Raw genomic sequence first — 24,943 nt, forward strand, 5'->3', positions numbered from 1 at the left:
TAGCAGGAAAACTAACTCACAAACCAAAAGGCTGTAGCTCTCAGATGTGTATTTAAAAGTTCAGAAATGTATTTAAAGTTAGTCTATTTGCATTATTAATTATAGAAATAACCAGTAACTTTACAAAAATATATGTCATGTCTGAGTTAGCTGTTATGGTTCAGGAAGTCACATGACACGTGAACTCGCAGCTTGTAAACAGCAACAACACTCCACACAACATAGTGATGTCCCCCAGGAGCATCAAGAAAGAACTGAATCTCTTCCCCTCTCTCTTTCTCCCTCTCTCTCTCTCTCCTCCTCTCTTTCTCCCTCCCTCCCCCTCTCTCTCCTCCTCCTCGCTCTTCCTCTCTCCGTCTCTCTCTCTCTTCCTTCCTCCCTCCCTCGCTCTCCTCCTCTCTCTCTCTCCCTCCCTCTCTCATCCTACGGGCTAATCAGGTGGTAGTTTCAATCCAGCCTCAGCATCCTTCTCCTCCTCCTCCTCCCAGTAGAGCAGAGAAAAGCCAGCAGCCGGTCCGTGCGCTGTGTGTGTGTTTGTGTGTTGGCTTTATTGTCCGCAACCATGGTGGGATTCACGGATACGGTGTGCCTTCTCGTCCCGCTGGTGATGCTTGCGGGCTCTTCCTTCCAGACCGACGTGAAGAGCGTCAAAGACGCGGAAAAAACGGGGAATTTCATGGAAGACGAGCAGTGGCTGTCCACCATTTCACAGTACAGCCGCAAAATCAAGCACTGGAATCGCTTCAGAGATGTAAGTGTTGATTGAGTGGTGCGCGCTAATGCGGTACGAACACACAAGGCCGTTAAAACGGGGGAAATAGTTGTTGTGACACTTTTTTGTTTAAAGCTGGATGACACACAAACTTGGTGACGTTGAAACGTAAACACACATAAACGAGTTAAATGGGCTGGTAGACTACGTATATTTACAATGTCATAATTAGATAAAAGAGCTTATATGCACAAATGTATATTCTTTGGTTATCTCCATTTACATCTTTAACTTGATTATTGTTGTTGTTTTTACAATTACAAGATAAAATTTAGAAGCTTTACTATCACTTCACTGTAAAATTCACCCAAAAGTGATATCAGAAAACTTCCTCCCTCTTATAATTCTTACTGCATTTGGTGTAAGATCCCTATATATATAGCCTACATGGAAATATTGTTTTAGTCCCACTTGCACAGCAGTATATGGACCTATTTCATCACACTGACCTTATTATGGGTTACCTCAGATGTGTTTCCAGACTCGTCTCAGGAGATCTAACAAACAAGAGAATTAAGCAATTAGAGCAGAGCGGGAGTGATTGATTGATGTGCATATATTCACCTACTGAACAGACTGAACTGGGTTGCAGGGATTGATTGAAGCCCACAGGGTATATGCACGGTGATATATTGCATGTGTCTGTGAATGTGTAGTCTTGCCCTCCGGCTCTGTGAAATGATTACTAATGATCCCAACAGGATTTGGACAGTAGGATTATGTTCCATATGACTCCCGTTAATTGGGTTTTAATTGATCCATCGTGCAGGCACGTGACAGGTATCATTATTGGATCTGAAACGTGAGCAGTGCAACTTGAGCGTTCATCTGAGAAGGAGGAGGAGGAGGAGATGAGCCTTCAGAGACAGATTGTGGTGTTTTTTCCTGATCTTAAATCAGACAGGTTCACTTTTTGTCGTCCCTGAAGACAAAAAGTGAACCTGTGCGAAAATTGGCAGCCGTCCCTCCTGGGGCTAGACCAGTTTGACTGTGATTACTTAAAGAGTATGTCTGCGGGAGAATTAGGTAAGGTAATCAAATAGCGGGCATGCAAAGATTAGGTCCGAATTATTGTGGGATTATAACTGGCTGGGTGCAGATGCATTTTTAGATTGTTACATATTATTGTTTTGCAAAAAATAAAATCACAACATTTCAACGTGTAGCACCTCCTAAGATCTAAAGAGTTTGCTTAAGTGTTTGCCATCTGGTGTGAAGATGTCACTTCCTCTTGCTTTCCACCGCTTCCCTTCGATTTAACATCAATGCTGCTGCACAGCACAGACTGCGTCTCTTTTATGATCATCACTCCCAAGGGTAATGATCATATGCATACAGACGTGATCAGGTTTAGAGTCAATAAGTGTGATCTGGTCTTTGTGTGTGTGTGTACACATGTTAAAAAGCAGCAGTGTCTCCGGTGATGATGATGATGATGATGATGATGATGATGATGATGATGACAGGAGAAACATCAGAGAAGCGAACCACTGAACCTCCCGAGGGAATCGCCAATAGAAACCACTTTGATATCAGCTCGCTGCCTTAGCAACAGCAGCCTCTGTGTTATGGTGTTGAGATGGAGCATGTATCACTAGGAGTTTGATGACTTTATCCCCTCACTCCAGTCCTGCTTCAGGGTGGAGGAATAACTGGAAATATCCTATTATATCATTAAAAAACTGTGAACGTTCACAGCAGAAATAAGCAGCATTGTTTCAGAGTTATTAATGAGAATGGAGTGTAGCAGGCATTTAATTGTCAGAGCTTTATGTTGGTCTTTGAGCTGAAGAAAAACATGGAAAATGAGCAGTTCAGTCTCTGGGTTGTAATTACTGCCGATGACACAGTTATAGGTGTTCAGATTACACAAATTGATGTTGACTTGCACAGTCCTCTGAGAGCTGAATGCTGAATATTAATCCAACGTTGGAAAGCAAAAATCAAAGCTGCACATGAAAGACGAACTCTTATCACTGTCTCTTTTTGCATGTACACAAACATGCACGCACACTCACAGAGGCAAGCAAACCCTCACACTCATCGACGTACACAATACATAGGCTGCAGAAAGCGCGCTGTAAATATTTCATGCGTTCCTTCACTGAATGTAAAAACAGAATCCAGATAAGAGGCTCTTTCACTTCTAATAAAAAGCAGCTCTGCACTTCAATCTATTTCACAGGAAGACAAGGCGATTAGATTTAACAGTTACAGTCAACAAATAATAGAATGGAATACCTTCAATCCTTTAATCCGACAGGTGCACTCAACATTTCATTCCACTAATGCACCAAATCCTGAGCAAAAAAAAAAGCCAAGCTGGGGAACAGGAAGACAATCAGGGTAACTGAACACAGATTTATTATTTTAACCTGGCTCAGATTTATGAGAAATTAGTCATCTTTAATTCAAAAGTACAATTTAATGTATTGTTGTCCTGTTGTCTTTTACCACGATGTAATGTAAATATATCATCTTTACTTACTCAAAGGGTTCATACATAGCAGAATAATGACATATACATATAGTAATGTTTGATGGATAGTATCCATCAAAGTTTGTATCCGCTAGTGTGTATCCATTGGATCCATTGGATACACACTAGCGTATCCAATGGATACACACTAGCGTAGTGCTGCATTTTTGTTGGCATGAAGCGTTTTGAGCTTGTTTGTCTAAGTAGTAGCATCCCAAACTCCGCTGCGAAGCCAGAACTCTGTGAAAACAAAGATGCAGCAGTCTTTGAACTCCCACGGTCTGCTGGAGTCAGATGTAGTCCGATGTGTTTAGAACCAGCGGGCTAGATTTTCTTTTAGGACAGATCCCCGCTTGCTGCAGCTCACTCTTTTACACAGTTTCATACAGAGCACTGGATTTCTAACCCAGTCTCACAACAATAACTCAATTTTGAACTCATTGTTTTGTGCACAGTACATTTCAATCTAATGCATTTTAATTGGAATTGTGTTGTGGGCCTGCTGCACTTTTTTCTACCTATTAAATTGATGTGTTATTTCATGCAGGCTGACACCCTCCAACCTCATATGGTTACATACGGTACATGTTTGCGAAAAATAGTGATAGTTCCATGAAATAACTGGAGGATTTGTTGCATGTGATTATTTCACATAATGGGTTGCGACTGTGTTGGGATTCCTCATTTCCACAGCAAGCTGAGACCACTTAACTTTATCCGGTTGGCTGCTGGAGAATCTGTATGCTAGAAACAATAGCAGAATGTCAGCCTGTGCAGCAGCTACTTCCTGTCATGTCCAACTGACAGCAGATGAGACACTACATGGATTCATCTTAGTTGTATTACATGAAGAATGACCTGCAGGTAGCTGGTTAGAACATTAACTTAATATACCTGGAACCGAATACATAGATACCGTATCTGTTTTTGATCATTTTAATTCAACTATTTATCAAATAAATATCACAGATATGATCATAAAAATAACTCACTGAGAACAAATTGTTCTATTCACTAAAATCAGACTCAATTATAGGGACAATTAGATATGAACTGAGAAGAGGTCATCAGTTGAGGCACTGTCTGTTTTCATTCCAATATGAAATCAAATGGCTGGAGCCTGCTGCATTTTATGCATAGTTGATTTAATTTGGTATGTCTACTTGAAGGCAGATCACCACTAAATTCAATTTTTTGCTCAACTTCACTCGTAAAAATGATACTGTCCATGAAATCATCAAGCCCTGAAATTGTTCCGATGTTGATATAAGATAAACTGTGCCTAGAAAAAGGATGATCATCAGGACATAGGCATGCAGGCTCACGCAGAAGCAGGCTTTTTATTGTTGGCATCCATCAAGTGTGCCAGCACAAACACAGCAGAAAGAGCTCAGTGTTTATGAGGCGGTTTCTGTTTAATACTTTTCTCATTTTCTCTGCTTTCTCCTCTCCTATCATGTGCAGTCTGTATACCCTTATCTTAAAAATGTATGCTCTGGACCACCCAGTACTGATGCAGCCTGCACCTGTTATCCATTCACTTCATTTTTAATAAGCAGAAAATGCTCTGTCCTAGCACAAAGAAAGAATCCACATCCCTTGTGCATGTCAGTGGACTGAATATGCAGAATGGTGGAAGCCCTTGCAGCAGATCTTGACAGTTCTTGTTGTGATTTGATGTTATGTTCTCTTAGAGAACATTGGACAACAGGTTTATCTGGGCTTTCCTGTACTCTTTCATGCACTTTCTACAGGCTGTAACTTTAACTCCGTGATGGTGGGCGCTCTCTTTAGTGCTCCTTTTTATCATTTCACTGTGGCATGCAAAAAATAATAGAGGATAATGGCATTTGTAAAAGTGGAGCCAAATGCTCCATTAAAGATCCAAACGAACAATAAATTATCACAACCTTCTCAGTCTGGCTTTCCTCTCGCTCATCTCAACTACTCCGCACTCTCTGATGTCAGAACAGACTGATTCTGATGCATTAATGCCTCGAATGATGATAGCGGCTTATCAGAAATCCATTAGACTATCTAGTCATGCTTTGTTCTGGCATAAGTCGTTCCTTGTCGCTGTCCAGATTCTCTCTGGGGCGAAAACATTCAGAGAGCTCTGTGGCCATGCAGTCCTAAGTCTAACTGTTCCAGGAGAGGTGGTCTGCTTGTTCAGGGTTTAGATGAGCTACTGGTGCTCTGTGTGCTGTGTTGGCCAGAGACCAGAGGCCTAGGTGGGCTGTAATTGAGCAGAAGGAGGGGAAATAGCCTTTCCTCATGCCTGAGTACAGCTGCTTCGACCAGCAGTGCAATAGCCACAGCTGAAGGGCACAGGTGCTGCAGAGACAGGTTTACTAACAGCAGAGAAGTGTCATACATTTTACATTACTTAGAGGATATAGTGGGTAACAAATAGAATACATCTTCATCCAGAAACACACATGCTTTTCTGCAACATGTATCCTTACAGATGCCAGAAATCTCTACCTGCAAGCATTTAACATCCCTCCTTCTACACTGTATACACCTGGGAGTCTGAATGCCAAATAGGTTGTTTGCTGCAGAGAACACCTGACATTCAGAAATCTGCCTGTAATGAGCTCTTTGTGGGATACAAGCAGTGTCCTGCAGTTGGAAAAATACAGCAAACAGCTCAGTCATTTTCAGCAGTGAAACCTCCAAATTAGTTTGAATCAGCAAGTTCTTATAAAATACTTGTGCAAAACAGGACTTAAGCATTCGTTTCCTGATGAAGTCTCAGGCACACAGGCACTGTGTTGTATTGTGAGAGTGTATGTTGCTTTTCAGTTTCTTTAAGTCATAAATCAAACATGTTTCCTTTTAAAACTAACATTTACGCTTAAGTGGCAGTACCTGTCTCTGAGTGAAGGCCATTCCCAAAAGAGGGCCTGCTGAGAAAATATTCACTATAATCAACCTCACAGCCTCAACCTCAACAGAACAGGTCGAGTCAGGGAGGCAACCTACCTTCTGTATGTGTGGCATTACAGACGGTTTGGCCTCTCCTATTCACAGTCTATACCTGTGTTCCCGAGTATTATTATTTATTATTGAGTGCTATACTGTGACAATTTACAGCATGTAGAATGTCTTTTCTTGTATGGATTTCGAGTGAGCTCAATGACTGAACTCTTTAAGCACCAGAAATGACAGAATGGAAGCCCAGCTTCAGTCCTGTTGACTGTTGATCTGGCTGTGACTTTTATTCGATTGCATTGTTTCAGTCTCCCCTGTCTCAAATCATTGGCTGATTCTTATCCTTCCTGTAGCTCTTACCCTGGCAACTTCATCGATTTTCCATTGTTGCACAAGTCTGTTTTTTTTTCAGTAGAGCTCGGTGTTTTCAGTGAAGTGTGAAGGTTTTCGCTGTTTGTACCAGATTCTCCTGTGAGTTTTCTTATTCCCTACAGGGCCCTGAAAAGGCACTGGGGTTGGTTTTATTTAGAGACAGTGCGTACAGGCCTGGTATGAGTGCACAGAGACTTTGTGGACTAAGTGTGATTTTTTTATAGCTGCGTCTGTGCGTGTTAAGCACGTCTTTTATCTTTTCTGTGTGTGTACACATAACAAAGACTAAGCACAAGCATTTGAGAACTCAAAACACTGCATCAGAATTTTTTTTTGAAACCAGACGATTTTTTTGTTCCGTACTGTTGAAAACATATCCAGCGAAACGGAAAGAGCAATTCACCGTTTACATAATTGAGTGCAATTTTCAGCCGCGCTTTGTATTTGACCTTTTATTCATCCTTCGCTGTCACAGTGTTCCTGACGTCACTCGTCTCTACTTGAGCGTGAAGAGTGACATTAGAGCCTTTTCTTCAATGAGGAATGGGAGTTCTGTGTATATTTCACAATATCTACATTAGAGGCAGACATAATACATTTTCTCTACCCTCTACAGCATGAAGGACATTACTCATCTAAGTAGAGGTGCACTGCAGACAGTATGGTTATTCATCTTTAAAGTATGCCTACAGATAGAAATAGAACTCCCATCTATTCACTGCAGAGGAAGGAAATGTTTAAAATATTACTAAATGTTTTTAATGCAACCTGGATCGGATTAGGTTATATAGTGACACTGACTATAGTCTGGATTTGCAAGGAGCTTCAATCGCTACAACCTTTGAGGATCTTTTAATTTAAGCAGTCAACTTTTTTTTCACTGCGGTGGCACATGGGTGGCACGTGGGTGGCACCCAAGGCTCAGTGGTATGGAGGACACCAAAAGAGTTGAACGCTTCATGATGTGATGATTTGGCAACAAACTATAGCTTAATTAAAATGGAAATAACAATTTTCAGGTATCAAAACCTGCAAAACAGAAGCACCAATTGTAATATATATTTAGAAAACATATTCTTTATTCATAAATAATAAAATGTAAAGCGCCACATAAAATTTCAAAAGCAAAAAGTGCCACAAATACTTCAAAACAGAAGTAATAGAAGCTATATGTAAGGCTACATAAAAAGTCCACATTGAACCAATACACATAAATAATTCTGCCACAAAATACAAGTGCCTACCGAATTTAAATGTGTTAAATGGTTAGACCTTGTCCATGAGGTCCTTTTGGAGCATTAAGGGCCGCCAGATCACTGCTCTCTCTGGATCCCCCTGGGCCTGCAGAGACTCTTGGCTGCTCCTCACTGTCAGTCAGGATCTGAGATTGACAAGCAATAAAGATTATAATAAGAATTTCATCATATTTTAGCTTATTCAAACAATCTTAATCTTAATATTGAAGACAATCACAGAGCAGTACATGATAAGAGTAGTGATCACGTAGTAAATAATATGAAGAACACAACACAGTAACAAATATGTCAGTTAAAGCCTATTTTTAAAGCCGTCATTTATTGATTAGAAGCTTTCAGTATTCAGTGTATTCACCTGTCATCAGAAAAACTCCTGCCGTCTGCGACGCTCAAAACATTATAGAGCGATTCAAGAAACTCCTGCCATGTTGGCGCGACAGCCAATCAATGAACTGAACTGAGTGCAAAGAATCATGGGCTTTGAAGTTTTTTCTACTTGGTCACACGCGATTGCACAAAACGAAATGAAAAAATGTATGAAACGTAAAGATTATACAACGCAAATACTGTTATATCCCGTTGGAACTAGCACAATGTTTACTTACATACCCAGGAGTATAGAAGCTGGAGGCTCTTGCTGCTGAGGGTTTATATTTTGAAGCTAGCTGCTATGCTATCCTTGGACTGACACTGGTCTATGCTAGCTGCTCTGTCCTACTCCGATCATTTAGATTTCTTTCTTTAGAAGAATTCCTGAATATTTTATTTCTTTTCATGCTTTCTGTAATATCAATTAACAACATTCACATCAAAATACATCTAACAAAAAGATATTTTAATAGGCATATATTTATGTAGCTGACATTAGCCATTAGCACCGATCCTAGCATATCTCGTCACAACACAGAAGCGTAACACGACAGAGGAATTACTAACGTTTTTCAGGAGCAGTAGACCATCAACTTCTGGTCCTGAGACTTGTTGTAACAACAATAACAATGTTGTTATTTACTGGTCACTGCTACAAAGAAAATGTTTGTTTTGCTGAGCACTATCACTCTTCACTGCATGCATTCAAGTCAAAATTCCCCCTCTGAGTGAGGTGGCCAATCAGATTACAGGGGTGGCACATGCTACACTTCCCTAGACACGCCCATGTAGCCTGCTCCATCCAGGTAAAGGGTAGCAGTATGTTTTAGGTGTAGTTTAGTTTTAACACTGTAGACACATGTCAAACAATTGTATGACTACATGAGACAATGCTCATTGGAGTCATATTGAAAGCTGAGGTGCTTTGGCACAGGATGGATGCCTCCTGGATGCATTGCCTTAGAGATCTGCTCGGAATAGCCAGCTGGGAGTAGGCCACAGGGCTAATCCATAACTTGCTGGAGGGATGATCTCTTGCTGGCCTGGGAGTGACTGTGGATGAGCTCAAGCATGTTGCAGAGAGCCAGGGCATTTCTTGTTACTACCATGACCCTGATGGACCATGGTGTTTGAAGAATGGCTGGGTGGAGGTCAGATTGTTCAACTAAAAGAAGAAATAAAACAAAATGCAAAGGAATCGCGTTTTGCCTTTTTCTGCTGTCTCTACATTTCAACCACTTACTTACACCACGTAACCTCTGCTTCACCTTTTTACTCACCCAGTCTTCCCCGCTGTCTTACATAAGCCTCTCTCCATCATGTGAGCATACCAGCATTTCAGCAGTTGATGCTCTGCCTATGTTCTGCAATCCTGAAGCATTGGCTCAGAGAGTCCTGGCTGTGTGCATGCATAAATACAGATCAGCAGCAGGCTGCATTCTCATGCCCTGTAGCTCTGTGTGCATGAAGATAAGGGCAGAACATATAAAATGAGAATATTGTTTGGGGCGGGTGGGCTTTGTTTCATCTCAGGCACCTTCTTGCATATGATGTCTAAACCCAAGCTGAGAGGCTGTGAACAGCTTCTCTGAGTCTTTGTGTGAGTCTGTTGGTGGACGAAGGTGACACGACGCTGTTGGGGGTTTTATACAATAGCAGTATCCAACAGAGTGTGCTTCTAGAGTACACAACATGTTATTGACGTAGAACAAAACACGAGGGCATGAATGTCTTGTACTGTTATATCTATATTCAGTTGCACTGAACGCCACAAGTCTTTTTAAAGCTGAAATTAGGACGTGCATGTTTGCTGAACATCTAACCGATGTTTCCATCTCTGAGGGAAATCTCATTGTACATGGTCAGCCTCTTTGTCTCCCCCCCAACTCTCAATGACTCACATCTTGAAGGGGTTCTTGTGTTTGCTCAAAGCCTTCTGTCTTGTTGAGTTGACTGAAAAGAGGATGAGGAGGGAGCCTTCCTTGGGCACCCAGCCCATCCCTCGATAAAGTCTGGAGGGAGATTAACATCACATATGTGGGACCTTTACTGTTGAGTGGCACAGAAGGACCTCAGGGTCTGATCACACTCATTTGTCAGGATTTGTTAGCGCACTTGTCTCTTTTGTTAGAGGAAATCTATATCTTTTTAGGACCACCCTCTCTGAAAAACTGCGCAAAACATGTTTACATCAGCCTATCTTCACCAGGAGAGCATAAAAACATATAATATGTCTAATTAAGAACATGATTGTGTACATGATTGCTTGGAATTCAGGATGGGACTCATCATAATGGAAAAATTGGAGGTGGTCTGGAACAGAATGGAGCCCCCTTGATGTCTAGTACAAAGGTTGTGTTCAGTGTCGTGCATAAAAAGGGGAGACGAACTGATATTATTTTGTTGTTGTGTGTACATCCCCGGGGCCTTCATTTATACAGAGTGTGTGTGTACACACTGTAGCTCTGTGAGGCTGATACTAACCATAATTGCGAGAAAAGGTCAAGTATGCGCCTTCATCTGGTGCAGATCTCCAGCAGTAGGGTGTTATGACTGTGTCCTTTGTAGCTGACGAGGTTGAGATGCACTCTGCACTCAGCATGAACAAACCCCTCAGTGAGCACAGTGAGCTGCATTTGACAGCTGACATTTACCCAGAAACACCTGTCAGTCACACACATGATTTGACAGATAGACACGTTCACTTCGACCATCTTCCTGTTCGCTCTTGCGCGTTCACCTTCTTTTTTTTCCCAGACATGTCCGTGACACTGTGCTGTTCCTCTTGAGCTGAACCCAATTTTTTTTTTTTAGTGGACACGCTCGCCAGCTGTGATCATCCTGACAGATATAAGGGATTGTGATCTGTCAATCAGCATTGTGCTGCACATTCTGCCATGTTTGATGTCAAGGGTAAGCTTAACAAGAGGGGATCTTTCTGATGTTATCAGCTGGATCACAGAGCTCCTGGATACAGCTGAACGTTTTCAACTCGTGCCATGCTTCCTCTGATAACTTCTGTGTAAAAAGGTGTCAGTCTATTTATCTTCCTTCTACATGTTTCATGTTCGCTGTCATTGCGCACTAAGGAGAATTTATTTTCCTTAAATACATTTTCTGCAGCCTCTCTTTTATGAAGACATTGATTTCCAGTGCTGTCACCGCAGCAGGACACTTCCCTCATCGGTTCTGGCAGAAACACAAATAGAGAAAGGCTGCTAAATAATGCAGGAGCTGAAGCATCAATAAAGGAGACATGGGAGGCATCAGATTAATGACCAGGTCATAAACGGTTTGAGGTCTTGCCATGCTAATGCGTGACTCAAGGTTAAACTACATAACTGACAATCATTCACGAAGCATTGAGCTGGAGCGTTGAGTTAAGATCCAGACGCAGGGCAGTTTACTTGAAGTGATTCTCCTGTCATTGAGGAGGGGAAATGAGCTCGGCGCCGCAGCCTTAGAGGATGCAGTTTCAACACACAAGCGGCGGGTCCTTGCCAGTGATGAAAATATTTACCTCTGTGAAATAAAACTGTGAGGGTCAAAAAAAGAAGGTCCCCACTTTAACGAGCCCTGCTTATTTCACGTGCTGTGTCAGGATTTATCGCCTTTCGGGGAGCCGTTTGGCACACGCTTCCCGTACAGTAAATGTTTACGGTGATGAGTAAGTCATCGCTATAAGGAGGGGAGGAGGTTGATTGTAAATATATCCTCAAATGACTCATGCTTATTATTTTAGACATGGCAATATGCTTGAAAAGCTTTACTGCATCTGCACCATTTTCTTGTTGGATTCAGTTTTGTTTCGAGCGGATCTAATCATAGATGCGCCTCATTTAATTCATTTGCACCTTTATTTCATCACCATCCTTGGTCTATTTTACAGTGTATGCTATTTAACACTTGATTTTTCTTGAAGTAAAGCAGTGTGTGCCCTTTAGTCTTCAACACAACGGTTCCTGCTGTCATTGTGATGTGTGACATTTGGTTGATAGTATCCTCTGTTGGACACTCTGAGCTGTGACTTCAGCTTCTGGGCAATGCAGAAGTCCCCTGTGACACACCGGTGCCACCGCTGTTTCCAGTTTCAGGTCAATGACAATAACTGACTTTAAGCAGAAGGGAGTTCTTCTGGAATATTTTGGTTGTTGGGGAGAATATGTGTGCAGTACAAAATGCATTTATTTAAATGTGTCCTTGATAACCAATCAAGTGTTTTGAGTGATCACATGATGTTGTCTTAGTGGCCATTGACATTTCTATTTAGCACTGTCCACTTGTGCATATAAGCTCTATGCACTGTTTTTGTTGCTAAGCCTGACAGTTATTTCATCATGAATGCTTAATATTGCAGAAAGAACTAAGCTTTTATGCGCTTTATAATAAACGTTGAAAGTCTTTATTGTGACTTTAAAATGTCATTGAATAAAGCTTAATATACTGTATCTAAAATTACACTTTTCTCCTTCACTAATATTGGCTCTTTTCTCTCCTTTTGCTGTCATTTCACCAGGAGGTAGAGGTCAGTTCTCTTCACTTTTTCTACAACCCTCCTCTGGCTGCCTTTGTACGATGTCTTTTTCCATTCATGACTCATTTCCATGTCTTTTTGTGTGTGTGTGTGTCTTTATCTTTGCTTCTCCATCCATCTTCTCCCCTCTCTGTCTTTTTCCAACATCTCCTTCAACATGGCCATTTTAATTAGAACGATTAATGTTTTAATTAAATGGGGGGAAAGTTAGAGCACTTAAAAGGCAGCTCGCCCCCATCATCCATATGTCTCTCATATAGGCAGAGGCTGCAGAGTTGTTAAGCTCATTTCCATACAGAATATATAGCCACTGTCCCCGGTGTAACTCACTTAGCTAATTATCATGCTAATGTACACATTATAATCAGTGCGCAGTGACAATGTAAACTACATTACCTCTCCTCTGTGATAATGACAGAATGCTCATACCTTACACTATCATCCACACTGTGCTCTCAGTGTGAATTACACAAATCCTCTTTTTCTGCAGCTGCTAATAAATCATTGTTTTCCTTCTGCAGGACGATTATGTGCGTACCTGGGATGAAAATCAAGCTTCTAATGACAGTAAGTCTTTATTTTGTTTCTTTCTGGCTGTGTAGGCAGTTAAGTCTTTTAAAGCCAGTGCCTTGTTGGATGTTAATACAGGTCAATGTAGGCCTACTATATGTAGGATATTTGTGTCTTACTCCTGAAGCAAGTGCATTAAAATGAATGATCATGAACATTTATTAACACAATACATTTTTTTTACTCTAGTATAAGTAATTCTTTAACCTTGGTCCATTTTAGTTAGACATGTTTGGATAAAATGTGATTCTATGCTTGGACTGCACAACGAGCTCCTCTCGTCCATCAGGCAAGAAACTGGATGCTGCAGGTCATGAGCCAGCTGCAGAAGTAGCGTTCACATTTAATCAGTCTCTCATCTGTTGTTCAAGCATCGCTGTGTGTTCCTCACTGTCACAGATCGTTAGGCCTGTATGTAAAGGGTCATAAATGTATCAGAAAAAGTCAGAGTCATATTCACCAACTTCAAATAGAATCATATTCATTCTAACTATAAACAACAAATAATAAAGAGTAGTTTAGTCAACAGGGATCGTGCATTACGCAATATTGCTGATTTCCATGCGACCCCTGAGCAGAGACTTAATTGGGAGCAAGAATTTGTTCATGACGCCTCCCAGGCTCTGTATAATCTGAGAATTTATGAGCTTGCAAAAAATGTTTTTCAGTGTTTAAAGTGTGTCATTATGCATTCAGGGTTGAGGCACAAATCTATACATACAGGCCACAAAATCTATCCAGCAGCCTGCGATGCATGCTGATGTGATGAAAGCAAAGCCGCAAGATTTATTGAGACTGAATGTCATTAGCATGTTCTGTAGCAGGGGCTGCGTCAGTGGCCTGTATTTGAACTGTGATGCTGCCTCCCAGACTGTCAGCGGTTCATCTTATTAGACAGCACTGCGCATGTTTGCTGTTTGTATTCTGGTGTCAGACGCCTGCTGTCCACACTTGTGCAGTGGTTCCTCAGTGAAAAGGTTGAAAGATGTTAGCGCTCTGTTTTATCTGCTCGAGTGCCTCTGATGTGCCTCTCCCAGGAGATGCAAAACATTGGCACGACTTCAACCCATCACCACTTTCCCTCTGCTTCCTCCTTTTCCTGTCTTTGCACTCGAGCAGGAGGCGAGGTCTCCTCCTCGACTGCTGCTGTAACTCCAGCTTTAATTGAGCCTTTGCCAGATGAAGTCATGACACAGGAGTCGTGTCCTCAACCACTGTCACTTGATTTGCAGCTTAAATGAAGTCAACTGAATGGCACAGTCGATTAGAGCAATTTCCATGGGCTTAATGAAGGACTAATTATGGTTTGCAATGAAAGGCCAGAGAGAGTCGTAAAAGCATGAGGAGACATTGAGACAGGGGTGGGAGCTAATATGCCTTGATTTAATGTAAAGCAGCTGACATTATTCCTGCCAAATCCATGGCAGCTTGGTGATGAGGAAATTGTGGACTGTAAGCTGAAAGCAAGTTAGTCTGTAAGAGAATGATAGGATCATATAAGTGTTCATCTGTAAAGAGGAAGCAGTTTGCTCGCAAGAAGCAGATCATTTGAAGAGCCCAGGGGGGTCCATGTTTACAATTAGTATGTAAAACACAGCTTTATACAGCAGTGTGAAATTTCTGTTCACTATCTTGTTGAGAAGATACGGTTCAAACGTTTTGATTCGAAACCTTATGATTCTTGTTTTCTTGTTTTCATGCCAATTCTAAGGGAATTTTATAATTTTCTTTCTAACCATATTAAAACCCAGACACAGTGACTTTAAAGGCAAAGATAATTTTTTACACCAAATGCTGATTAAAAACAAAATGTACCAGTCTACCGTTTGCAATGAGCAGGGATCAGTTCTGCACGGCAGCAGTCCCCTGAAATAGCAGACAACAGAATACCAGAATCACAAACCTGCAATACATCAATATATTAATAGCTATGGTATTTAGAAATGAAATATTAATATTATGTTGACAATACACTTACCTTAATCCAGTACATTTTATTAAGGATCAACCTTTGTCAAAGATGGTAATGCACCTTTATGCTGGTTACCACACAAATCAGAAAAAGCTTCCCAGCTTTGATGACATCATGATTGTAAATTATTTTGTATAAAATGTGATGTATGGCATCATATGTGGTATATGTGTCTGTGAAATAGTTTTAAATTCATGCCTCAGGTTGTCGGGTGAACTTCATCACTTTCATTTCAGCATAAAGCCCTTCATCTATCCATTTCCTTTTCTCTCATTTTGGCGTGAGTGTGCTATCTCCCTCCATTGATCTGCCTTCCTTTATGAGTGGCCTAATGAAGTGAAGGAGGGAAAAGAGGAGATTTGTCCCTCTGAGACATCACTAAATCAGTGTGATGTCTCTACTCCGGAGCTGTGTGCCTGCAGGCCTCATTTCTCAGCCAGGCAGCTCCGACCGATCCACTGCCATGCAGAGGAAGACAGAGCATTGGAGCTGTCAACATTCCCTAACACACAGACCCTTAATGCCGACAAACAGGCCGAAGTGGAAATTTGCATTCAGGCACGGCAGCGTCTGACTCCACTCCAGTCAGCACTGTGCAGAGCCAGAGAGAGGTCAGGGTAATTTGTAGTTGATTTCTGCAGTCGATTCATCAATCCAGCACCTGATTGTATCACCTCGCTCTGAGGACGGTAAACACAGCAGGCAAACAGATGTCATTAGGACTTGTATGAGCAAACAAGTGTATATGCGCACGTATGTGCAAACGCACTCAAGTGATTGCATACAGCTCCCACGTGTGCACCCTCGATTTCCAGGAGCCAGCTGAGTGATCAATGGCAGATAGTAAGGAGATAGAAAAACATGCTGAATGTACACTTCACTTAGTTTAATAGCTTTTGAGACTGTAGTGACATATATTGGTGCTTCAATAGTTTGCACATTGTAAATTGCCACTCAGTGTCTTACACTAGACTTGCGTCTGTATTTTTATTGTAAGATACATGTTCACAATATTCTGCAAACTTACCTCCACCAGGGAATCTGCCCAGCTCTTTGTACATGCTGTACACGTCCTGTCCCTGCACTACAACCTCCAAAAAACATTCTCTACAATCCTCCAGGGGCTCCCCTTCTCACCATCACACTCCACAAATTTGTCCAGTGTCACACTGCTCTGCCTCCACCTGGGGTTGCTTCTATCAAATTCCAAGGCCATGAAGGGCTTAGTATGTTACTCTTGACTCCACAGGGGAGTCAACCTCCCCTTGTATTTAAAGTTAATCTTTTTAAGAGATGCCTTACATCATCCTCTTGCTCCTGAATCTCCTCTCTAAGTAACATTCTGTAACCTCACTGGGAAAATAAATCCTCAATGTGGATTAAATGTTAGCTATTTCTCTGTTATTACTCCCCTTTACATACACTGTGTATGCTTTTAAGGATATACAATCCGCGGTAATCAACATATTTAGTGTTAATGTGGAAGTTTGGCACTTCGGGAAAATACAAATATTCTTTCTCACCAAAATGTGTGCTTAAGAAACTAGCTTAGTTTAAGAATGTAACGATATGCAGGAACTGATTTTAATAGCAATATTAAAAATGGGAAAATATAATGTAGTAAATCAGACATGATAGTAGTGTGTAAATCTAACATCCATAATTTCCATAATGTTGTTTGCTGTTGCCTATAAAATAGAGAGAGTATTTATATCCTTATTTGTTGATTTTAATTTAAAGACAAGTGTTCTGAACAGAGACACGGCCGGCTGCACTGTTACCTAGAAGACAAAAAGCCCTGATTAGAGACTGAGTGTGTAAACAGTAGATAAGAGGGCTGATGATGAGGATGTGGTCTGAGCTCTGCTTCTGTTATCCTCAATCTGCAGGGATAAACCTCGTGCAAATCTGGATTGGATTACACTGAAGCGTAGGGAGCCTAATTAGGAGAGGTTTTACTGCTGAAGGCATTAGTTTAATAAGGAGAGATTTTTGAAAAGTAAAAATGGGATGTAGGTGGTTTCTATAGGGGAGTGGATGAAAGGAAGGAGCACACAGGCAGGCAGGGAATGAGGATGTCTTAACATGACAAAGGAATGTGGAGAAGGTGGAAGAAAGGTGGAGTGATAAACATGACTGCACAACAGGGAGGTAAAGACACAGAGAGGGAGAGAGTTCTCAGAAACACCAGATTGAGCTGCAAATCACAGTCAACCCAGAAATGATTCCCAGACCACGAAGAGCCTGTTGCTATGGAAACGTCATCATTGCAGGCACTGCTTTAATCCGTGGAAGCCTGTTAAGTTAACATGAGGCTCAGGGAGCCACCTTATGCTTCTGTACTCACAACACAACGCCTTGCCAGCATTGTAGCTGCTCACTCCCGACGAGATTTATTTACAAATGTCTTGTTATTAGAAGGAAAGATCATCTCTGCTTTGATTGTGTGCTGCTTCTTTGCAGTTCTTTGGCGCAACTGTCGCTTCAAAGAACAGCAAAAGCCGCCCTTCCTCCTGTGATGTGTGCCCATTACTACATAAGCTACCTTGTCCTTCGTGTCAGAGCAGGTGGACTTGGCTGCTGCACCACTGTGAATTAGATGTGAAACATCAAACCTGCGTGGAAAAGAAAGGCGGGCAGTGACAAAAGAGGGAGAGAGTCGAGAAGAGAGCAAGAGTAAGAAAGGCTCCAGAGATGTGGGTGTGATATACTGAGATACTCCTCACAATCAAAGCCAACTGGGATGAAGGGGGGCAACCAGAGAATAAGGCTGTACTGTTGACAGTCTAAATGGATGAGGAGTCAGCATCTGGGCATTAAGGCCTCTGAGCCTCACTGTTTCTCCCCAGCAGCGGAGCAGTCAGTCAGTTATACAACCAGCTCAGCCATGACAGAGGGAGGGAGGGGGGGTATTGTTTTGGATTTGCTTCTCAAATCAGATATCTGTCAGTTTGCTTCAATAATCCTGTGATGTAGGCAGCATCAATGTATTCAGCCACCAGAGAGGACAAGAGAGGAAATCCTAAGCCTGCCTGCTAAATTATAGTGCTGCTATAAAGCAGGATACAGTAAGAGCAGGAGATGAGGGAATGCATGATTTAGGTTGTGGCATGCAAACATTCCTGTGTACTGTACTGATGGGTAGCGCCTGTGAATAAAGAATGTAGTTAAGGGAATAGAGGGTGACATCGAGCTCTGGGAGACCTGCTAGGAACAGACAGCAGTGACATATGAGTGTGTGTCAGTTGCTGACACACAGTTCTCTAATAGCAACTAACAAAGAATGTGATGGACGGAGCAGAGTGAGCTAACTGTTCAGGCTTTATCCCACATCATCAGGAGCGTTGTTTAAAATTTAAAGAAGCCACTGAGCTGCAAATAGAATGAAATGATCTGAGAGATGATTAAACAAAACAAAAAGTTGCAGCTACATCAGAAACAGAAACTAATCTGCTTCATCCTGTTGGAAAATCTTGCAATTTTCATGTTCAATCATTTCTTTCTTCCCCCCAAATAAATCACAGAACGCCCCTCAGTGCATATTTGCAACAGTGCAAGACCAACAGTTCTGCACAGCTCGAGTAATTTAGACGGACTCTCGGGTTACGCTGAGCCAGTAGAACGGAGAGGTTTGGGATTTGAGACTTGGGGTAGGATGATTTGCAGTGAGGATACTGCTGTAAACACCTTATTTTCTAATTTGTTTCCCAGATGTAGACACCACCAAGGACCCTTGTCAAAAGGTTAAGTGTAGCCGTCACAAGGTGTGCGTCGCCCAGGGCTACCAGAGAGCTGTGTGCGTCCACCGCAAGAAACTGGAACACAGGTGAGTGCGTGTGCGCACAACTCAACTAGCCCCTGGGCAAGAACTGACTAATTCCCTAAGTGCACAAACCCTCAAGATGAGGTCAACATAACCAAGCTCACACTCTGGAGTGTTGTTTCCCTATTCGGCCACAGCGGTAATGATAAAGCCTGTTTGTGCACTAGTGTAATACGACAACCTGCTGTTTTATGATAAACTAATACATTCCGACAACCTGGAGGAGGGCTGTTTGGTCCTTTACCTCAGGTTGCTGTGTCTGTACTCTCTGAATTAGCACAGCGGTTGCTGTCTCAGCTGGGCTTAGTGAGGCTGAAGTATTTGTGTGTCATCTGTCCTGCAGACTGAAGCAGCCCACTCTCAGGTCTCCTGATGGAAACTGTCAGCCCTGCCCCATCTCCTCCACCGGGCCTGTGTGCGGATCGGATGGACATAACTACGCCTCAAAGGTACGCTGAAGCAGGGGCAGGGAAATACATTCAGACATAGTGTTTTTGGTTTTTGTAGTTTTTTTTGTCATTCTATGTAGTGAATATAACATTGATGATGAAGGGTAGGGTTAGGGTAAATATTCATATCATTCTCTAGATGAACAGTTTACTGTAAACTTCATCATGAAGGTAGATTTGAACCAGGACATGGTGTTAGTGTGGAAGTGCCAAAAACTGCAGTTCCTCAAATGGCCACTTCAGGGCACCATTAAAAATAAACAGCCTGACGCAAATTACATTTTTTGGTCACTACAGACAATTTCTTCATTTGTGACAATTGTAAACATTTATATAGAACTCAACTGTGTAAATTATATTAACACTTTATGCTCCTGAACTGCTGGACCTGTTGGAAAGCTAGAAATAATTGGCATATGTAGGTGGAGGTCTGAGAGGTGAAAATTATGCTCCTGTTAGTGTTAAACCGACATCACATATGTTCTGTAATACATGTTAAGAAATCCTACGTGTCGTGTGAATAAAAAGGCCTGACACATTGTACCCAGCATAGGTGAACAGGAGGTACATTCACTCACACCTATTTTTTTTTTTTTTAAATTTGTAGGTGTTAACTAAACGGGGTGTGCAGTCAGGAATAGGACACACTTCGCACATTATGAGCTGAGCAGTGTGCAGAGGCCCTCTCAAGGGAAAAGCTGAGACAAAGAGCTATGATATATGGCCTCAGAAGGACCAATTGGTGGCTTGTGGTGACAGAATCCCATGTGTTTATTGATTAATGCTTTGTCTTTTGGATCACTATTCCTGACCTTGTGTACAAGCAGAGTCTGGGAAGCGCAGTCTAAGATTTAAATTAAGGCTTACAGTCGGTCACCTCATGAATATTTGATCTGTGTTGCAGCAATAACTCATTTTACTTCACCTTTGTGTCCCCTTGTCGATGTCACTGCCGTGTGTGTGTGTGTGTCTTAATGATTGTGTGACGCAGTGCAAACTGGAGCAGCAGGCATGTCTTACAGGGAAGGACCTTACTCTGAAGTGTTCTGGTCTGTGTCCTTGTCCAACTGCTGCACCTACATCCAAGGACAGTAAACATGGTAGGAACACACAGCAGCAACATTAACTCGCTTGTATCATCAGGCCTCCTGTCTGTGTTTTTATTCTCATGCATTCACTCAAGCACATATCATATTCTTTCTCTCCCTCTGGCCTACACAGAGAGCTGCACCGGACAGGATCTGGCTGATCTCGGAGAGCGTCTGAGGGACTGGTTCCAGCTACTGCAGAGCAATGCCAAGCAGAACAACAACAGCAAGCCCGGGGCTAGAGCCACTGCAGCCAGCACCACGTCAGGTTAGAGCTTCCACTTAATGAATCCCAACTACAAGACGAAGAGAGTGGCTCAATGCTGTGGCTACAGGAATGCTACAGGAATATAAAGAAGCCACTAAAGGAGTTGTTGCAGCTGAGATTAAACAGTAGTTACAGCCTAAGCTAACCAGCCAAAGCTGCAGTTCACCTTTGTCTCTCTCTGGTAGCCATGAGTTGTATAAGAACATAGTGTTTATATAAGCAATATGGTTTTTTGTTGTTGAAACTGGAGGCATAATTTGCATTGGAAGATATTTCTGGCATTGATTTATTTTGTGTTTATGCAGCTGCCTCCTGATAAAAAATGATTGTTTGTCTGTCATTGTGTTGGCAGTGCTGGACAGGAGCCTGGTGGCCAGCTGCAAGGACTCCATCGGCTGGATGTTTTCCAAGCTGGACACCAACAGCGACCTGTACCTGGATCAAGCTGAGCTGGCTGCCATCAATCTGGACAAATACGAGGTCTGCATTCGGCCCTTCTTCAACTCATGCGACTCCTACAGGGACGGCAAGGTCTCCACTGCTGAGTGGTGCCTCTGCTTTTGGAGAGAGAGTGAGTACTGTGAGGCTGATGTGACGGCTGCAGGCTGTGTATGTGTGTGTGCTGACATTTTTCCCTTGGTGTGATCATTCAAACTTCAAGGTGTTTTTCTGGCCTCAGGTGCAAAAGCTTCTGTGATGTGCTACTCGTCCCCCTATGGGGTGAAATGGTTGCCACAAGGCACTAAAAACATCCATGCTGTTTGTTGACAGCCTAGTTGTCCCACAGCTCTCAAAGACTGAGCGTGCCATCCAACCAGCCAAGCAAAAACCGATAATACAGAATTTAAATTGTTATTATCTCCAGTCATGTTTCTGCTGGTGCTTTTCTCTGTTCCATGACTAATCGTGCTTTTATTTTCTCTTGTAAAAACAACGTCCTGTTCTTTAAAGAACCTCCCTGTCTGGCTGAACTTGAGAGGATCCAAGTACTAGATGGCGGAAAGAGAAAGTTCGGTAGGTATCTGACTTCTCATTTCTCATTTGATCCTAATTAGATCTGTCTTTCTTGGTTGAGGGTTTCATGGAGCAGATGACAAGCAGGAGGTGGGGATTAAATCCTGATCAGTCTTGTGGATTATAACTTGATGCCGACAGACGGCAAAGGAAAGCAGCCATCAGTCTGTTTTACATGTATGTGTAAGTGGGTGAATATGTGTGTTTGTGTGTGTGTCTGTGTGCATGGGCACACTGCAGATTTTGGCTAGCTGACTGTGCTCTGAGTCAGGACTCTCCAAGGACACAGAGCGGCGAGCGAAGGAGGCAGCGTGCCAGCTCGACACTCAGATGTTCCCTGAAACACTGGGTGGACAGTTCTGTTGTGACCCATCTCACTTGTATTACAGCTACAAAAAAAATACCATTTGATATATTAAACACATCCATCCATCTCTGAAGGACGTGATGAAAAGCTACATTTACCTTGAAGAATCCCCCCAGAATTCAGTCTTCGTCACAATATGATGATTATCCAGCCACCCCCTCACACACACAACACCAACATACTGCAGTCTGCTGACTTTGTGCTCGTTCCTCTGTATCGTGCTCTTTGAGCATATTTGTATTCATAGAATATGGAATTGGCTGCCACATATGCTGCATGCATTACACCCTCACTTGGGCTCAGTGCCACGTGTGATGATGCAGGCGCCTGCTGTTTCCTTTATTGGGTTTGGGGAGATTATAGGGTATATAGTGTAAGCTAATATCTCTGATCTATCTGTGTGTGTGTGTGTGTGTGTGAATGCCAGGTCGATTCATTCCTAGCTGCGACGAAGATGGCTACTACAGGAAGCAGCAGTGTGACAGGGGAGAGTGCTGGTGTGTTGATCAAAGCGGAGGTGAAGTGGCTGGGTCTAGGATTCGTGGCAAGCCAGACTGCGGTAAGCTGTCAACACATAAACAGAATCTGACCATAAAGGCTGAAAGCAACAAGGAGGTCGGCTCACTTCTACACCACATGGCCCGCATCACTCTAAAAATTGGTGGGTTAAAAATAACCCACTTTTAGTTACATAGTGCTGGGTCAAAGACCCAAACAAATGAACACATCAGTGACTTAGGCTGCCCTGGCTAACCAGGTTACCACACCAGGCCCCACAATAGCCTGTTTGACTCTTGAACTAACTTACATAACACAATTTAACAGCTAATACTATGGATTATACAATAAAACTGGCATGACATTGAGTGTTTATTTAGATAGCCTACTGTTTTTACGAGAGTTGAAGATCTGATAGCAATGTGATTAAAAATCCATTAAAGCAGCTTATTAATGTAAATATTACACGAATAATCCCATGAACCTGTCATAATGTTGGGTGTACTAGATTTGGTGGCTGTGTGATTGAAAATGGTGGACTCATTTCTGATGCTCAGAAAAAGTGAGCATCTTTTTCAGACAGTATCTCCGACCCGTATTGTACTTGGTAACAGTTTTTAATCCACTAATAGGTCAAACCCGCCCAACCTGTGAGCCAGCAGCCTGCCTCTGCTGATCAGAGTGACCCAGCCTTTTTTTTTTTAGAGTAGGCTACATGGATACTACACAAGGCTTCTTTTATGTTACAGCACTGAGACCCACTGCAACATAACTCACTGCAGGGACCAGTGCCACATTCATGTGTCCAGAGTCATTTGCATTCTAAAGCGCCCGCTTGTCGCTTTGAGAAAAGGCTTTCAAGATAAATGAGGGCTGGTTGGACTGAACCTGCACCTGATAAGAATGGTTCCCCTGGCAAGGTTTTGAAATAGCTATTAAAATCCAGACAAAGTCAAACACATGCCCCTATTCTTTTTTTCATCGTTGCCATCAATGTTTTTAAATTAAACTCAGCATTTCTCAGTGGTATAGGAAGAAATCAGTGAAAGTTGAGACATGCATGAGCAAAATTTTAACCATCTGCAAGATGACCGGAGTGGATAATTTAATCTTCCTGCATCCCTGCATGTTTTTTTTCTCCATCTTTCTGCAGATTATGAAATGACATATTCAGGAGACTTTGGCAGCGGGGTAGGATGGGAGGATGAGGAGGAGAAAGAAGCTGAGGAGACTGCTGAGGAGGCTGAAGAGGAGGAGGGAGAGGTGGGAGAGGTAGACGACGGGGGATATATCTGGTAAAGGGCCAACGGTGTAATCCAACCTCTCTACAGGAGCATTTTGACGGTCCTAAACACACACAGTCACACACAGACAGACACACACATGTACAGATCCTAAGAGATGGACGTGATGGAAGGTGCTCACACTCAGATCAACACCGGCTCAGAGGGGTCCATAAGCTGCAAGGGTGAAGATGTTATGGGAGTATTTAATGTTACAGGATGTTCTTAAAATGGGTGGGGGAGGGGGGGGGGATATCACTATTAAGGAAACTGTGGGTCTGGAGTCATGAATTTTGTCCTTCATACTTGTGAATCTTTGTTCTCTTCTGTTGTTTGTCTTTTGATCTATGTGAGATGCATAATGGAGACGTTATCAGGCTGCAGGTGCTTCTCATGTGCTTGCATATAAAAAATGGACTGGGTGCATTTCAATGCTCCGAATTGGCCTCCTTTATCTTTTATGTTCGAACATCGACAACATTTAGACAATCAGTTTAAATGTTAGGGAAGTGAAGTGAGGAAGCCACATTAGGAGTACTGAAAAGCACCCTTTGAGTTTTTTTTTTTTATGTCATACGCTTCGGCTAGTATGTGACAGTAGTGCTCTGTCTCATTCATGACTTATTCAGAACAAGTTTCTCACGCATCACTCTTTAGCTTGTATATAATGTGTGTATCAGAAGGCAGAATGTCACCTATTAGTCCCGTAATCAATGCCTTGAAATACTAGCAGAGTTCTGCTTAGTCGACAAGTGTACATCGTATCATAATGTGAATCAATTATCGTGTTTATTAAAAAATAAAATCAACTGATTTTGTGGCCCAGCAGGCCACCGTACATCTGAGTATGAGTGCTATTTATCATTTCACTCCCTGTCAGATTCTCAGATTCAGC

At 42.3% G+C, this 24,943-nt stretch overlaps 1 protein-coding gene across 2 annotated transcripts; it reads left to right on the forward strand.

Moving 5' to 3' along the window:
• Window positions 1-468: 468 nt before the first annotated feature.
• Window positions 469-24,886, forward strand: spock2 (SPARC (osteonectin), cwcv and kazal like domains proteoglycan 2). Of its 2 annotated transcripts, XM_028423527.1 has the most exons (11): window positions 469-751; window positions 12,699-12,707; window positions 13,238-13,283; window positions 18,970-19,084; window positions 19,425-19,530; window positions 20,522-20,630; window positions 20,752-20,886; window positions 21,239-21,457; window positions 21,838-21,900; window positions 22,695-22,826; window positions 23,919-24,886. In XM_028423527.1, exons 1-11 carry the CDS (start codon window positions 563-565, stop codon window positions 24,062-24,064), a joined length of 1,269 nt encoding a protein of 422 aa, XP_028279328.1. In that variant the 5' UTR covers window positions 469-562; the 3' UTR covers window positions 24,065-24,886. The 2 variants fall into 2 exon arrangements, with proteins under 2 accessions (XP_028279328.1, XP_028279329.1); XM_028423528.1 differs by lacking the exon at window positions 12,699-12,707.
• Window positions 24,887-24,943: the final 57 nt, after the last annotated feature.

This window comes from Parambassis ranga, chromosome 15, assembly GCF_900634625.1.
Source record: "Parambassis ranga chromosome 15, fParRan2.1, whole genome shotgun sequence".
In the NCBI taxonomy this organism is placed as follows: Eukaryota; Metazoa; Chordata; class Actinopteri; family Ambassidae; genus Parambassis; species Parambassis ranga.

Bases quoted from the DNA above. Each gene is read 5' to 3' on its own strand.
- spock2 (XM_028423527.1), top strand. From the start codon at position 563: ATGGTGGGATTCACGGATACGGTGTGCCTTCTCGTCCCGCTGGTGATG. The intron at 21,458-21,837 runs GTGAGTACTGTG...TGTTCTTTAAAG, and splicing joins CCTCTGCTTTTGGAGAGAGA to AACCTCCCTGTCTGGCTGAA. The intron at 21,901-22,694 runs GTAGGTATCTGA...TGTGAATGCCAG, and splicing joins TGGCGGAAAGAGAAAGTTCG to GTCGATTCATTCCTAGCTGC.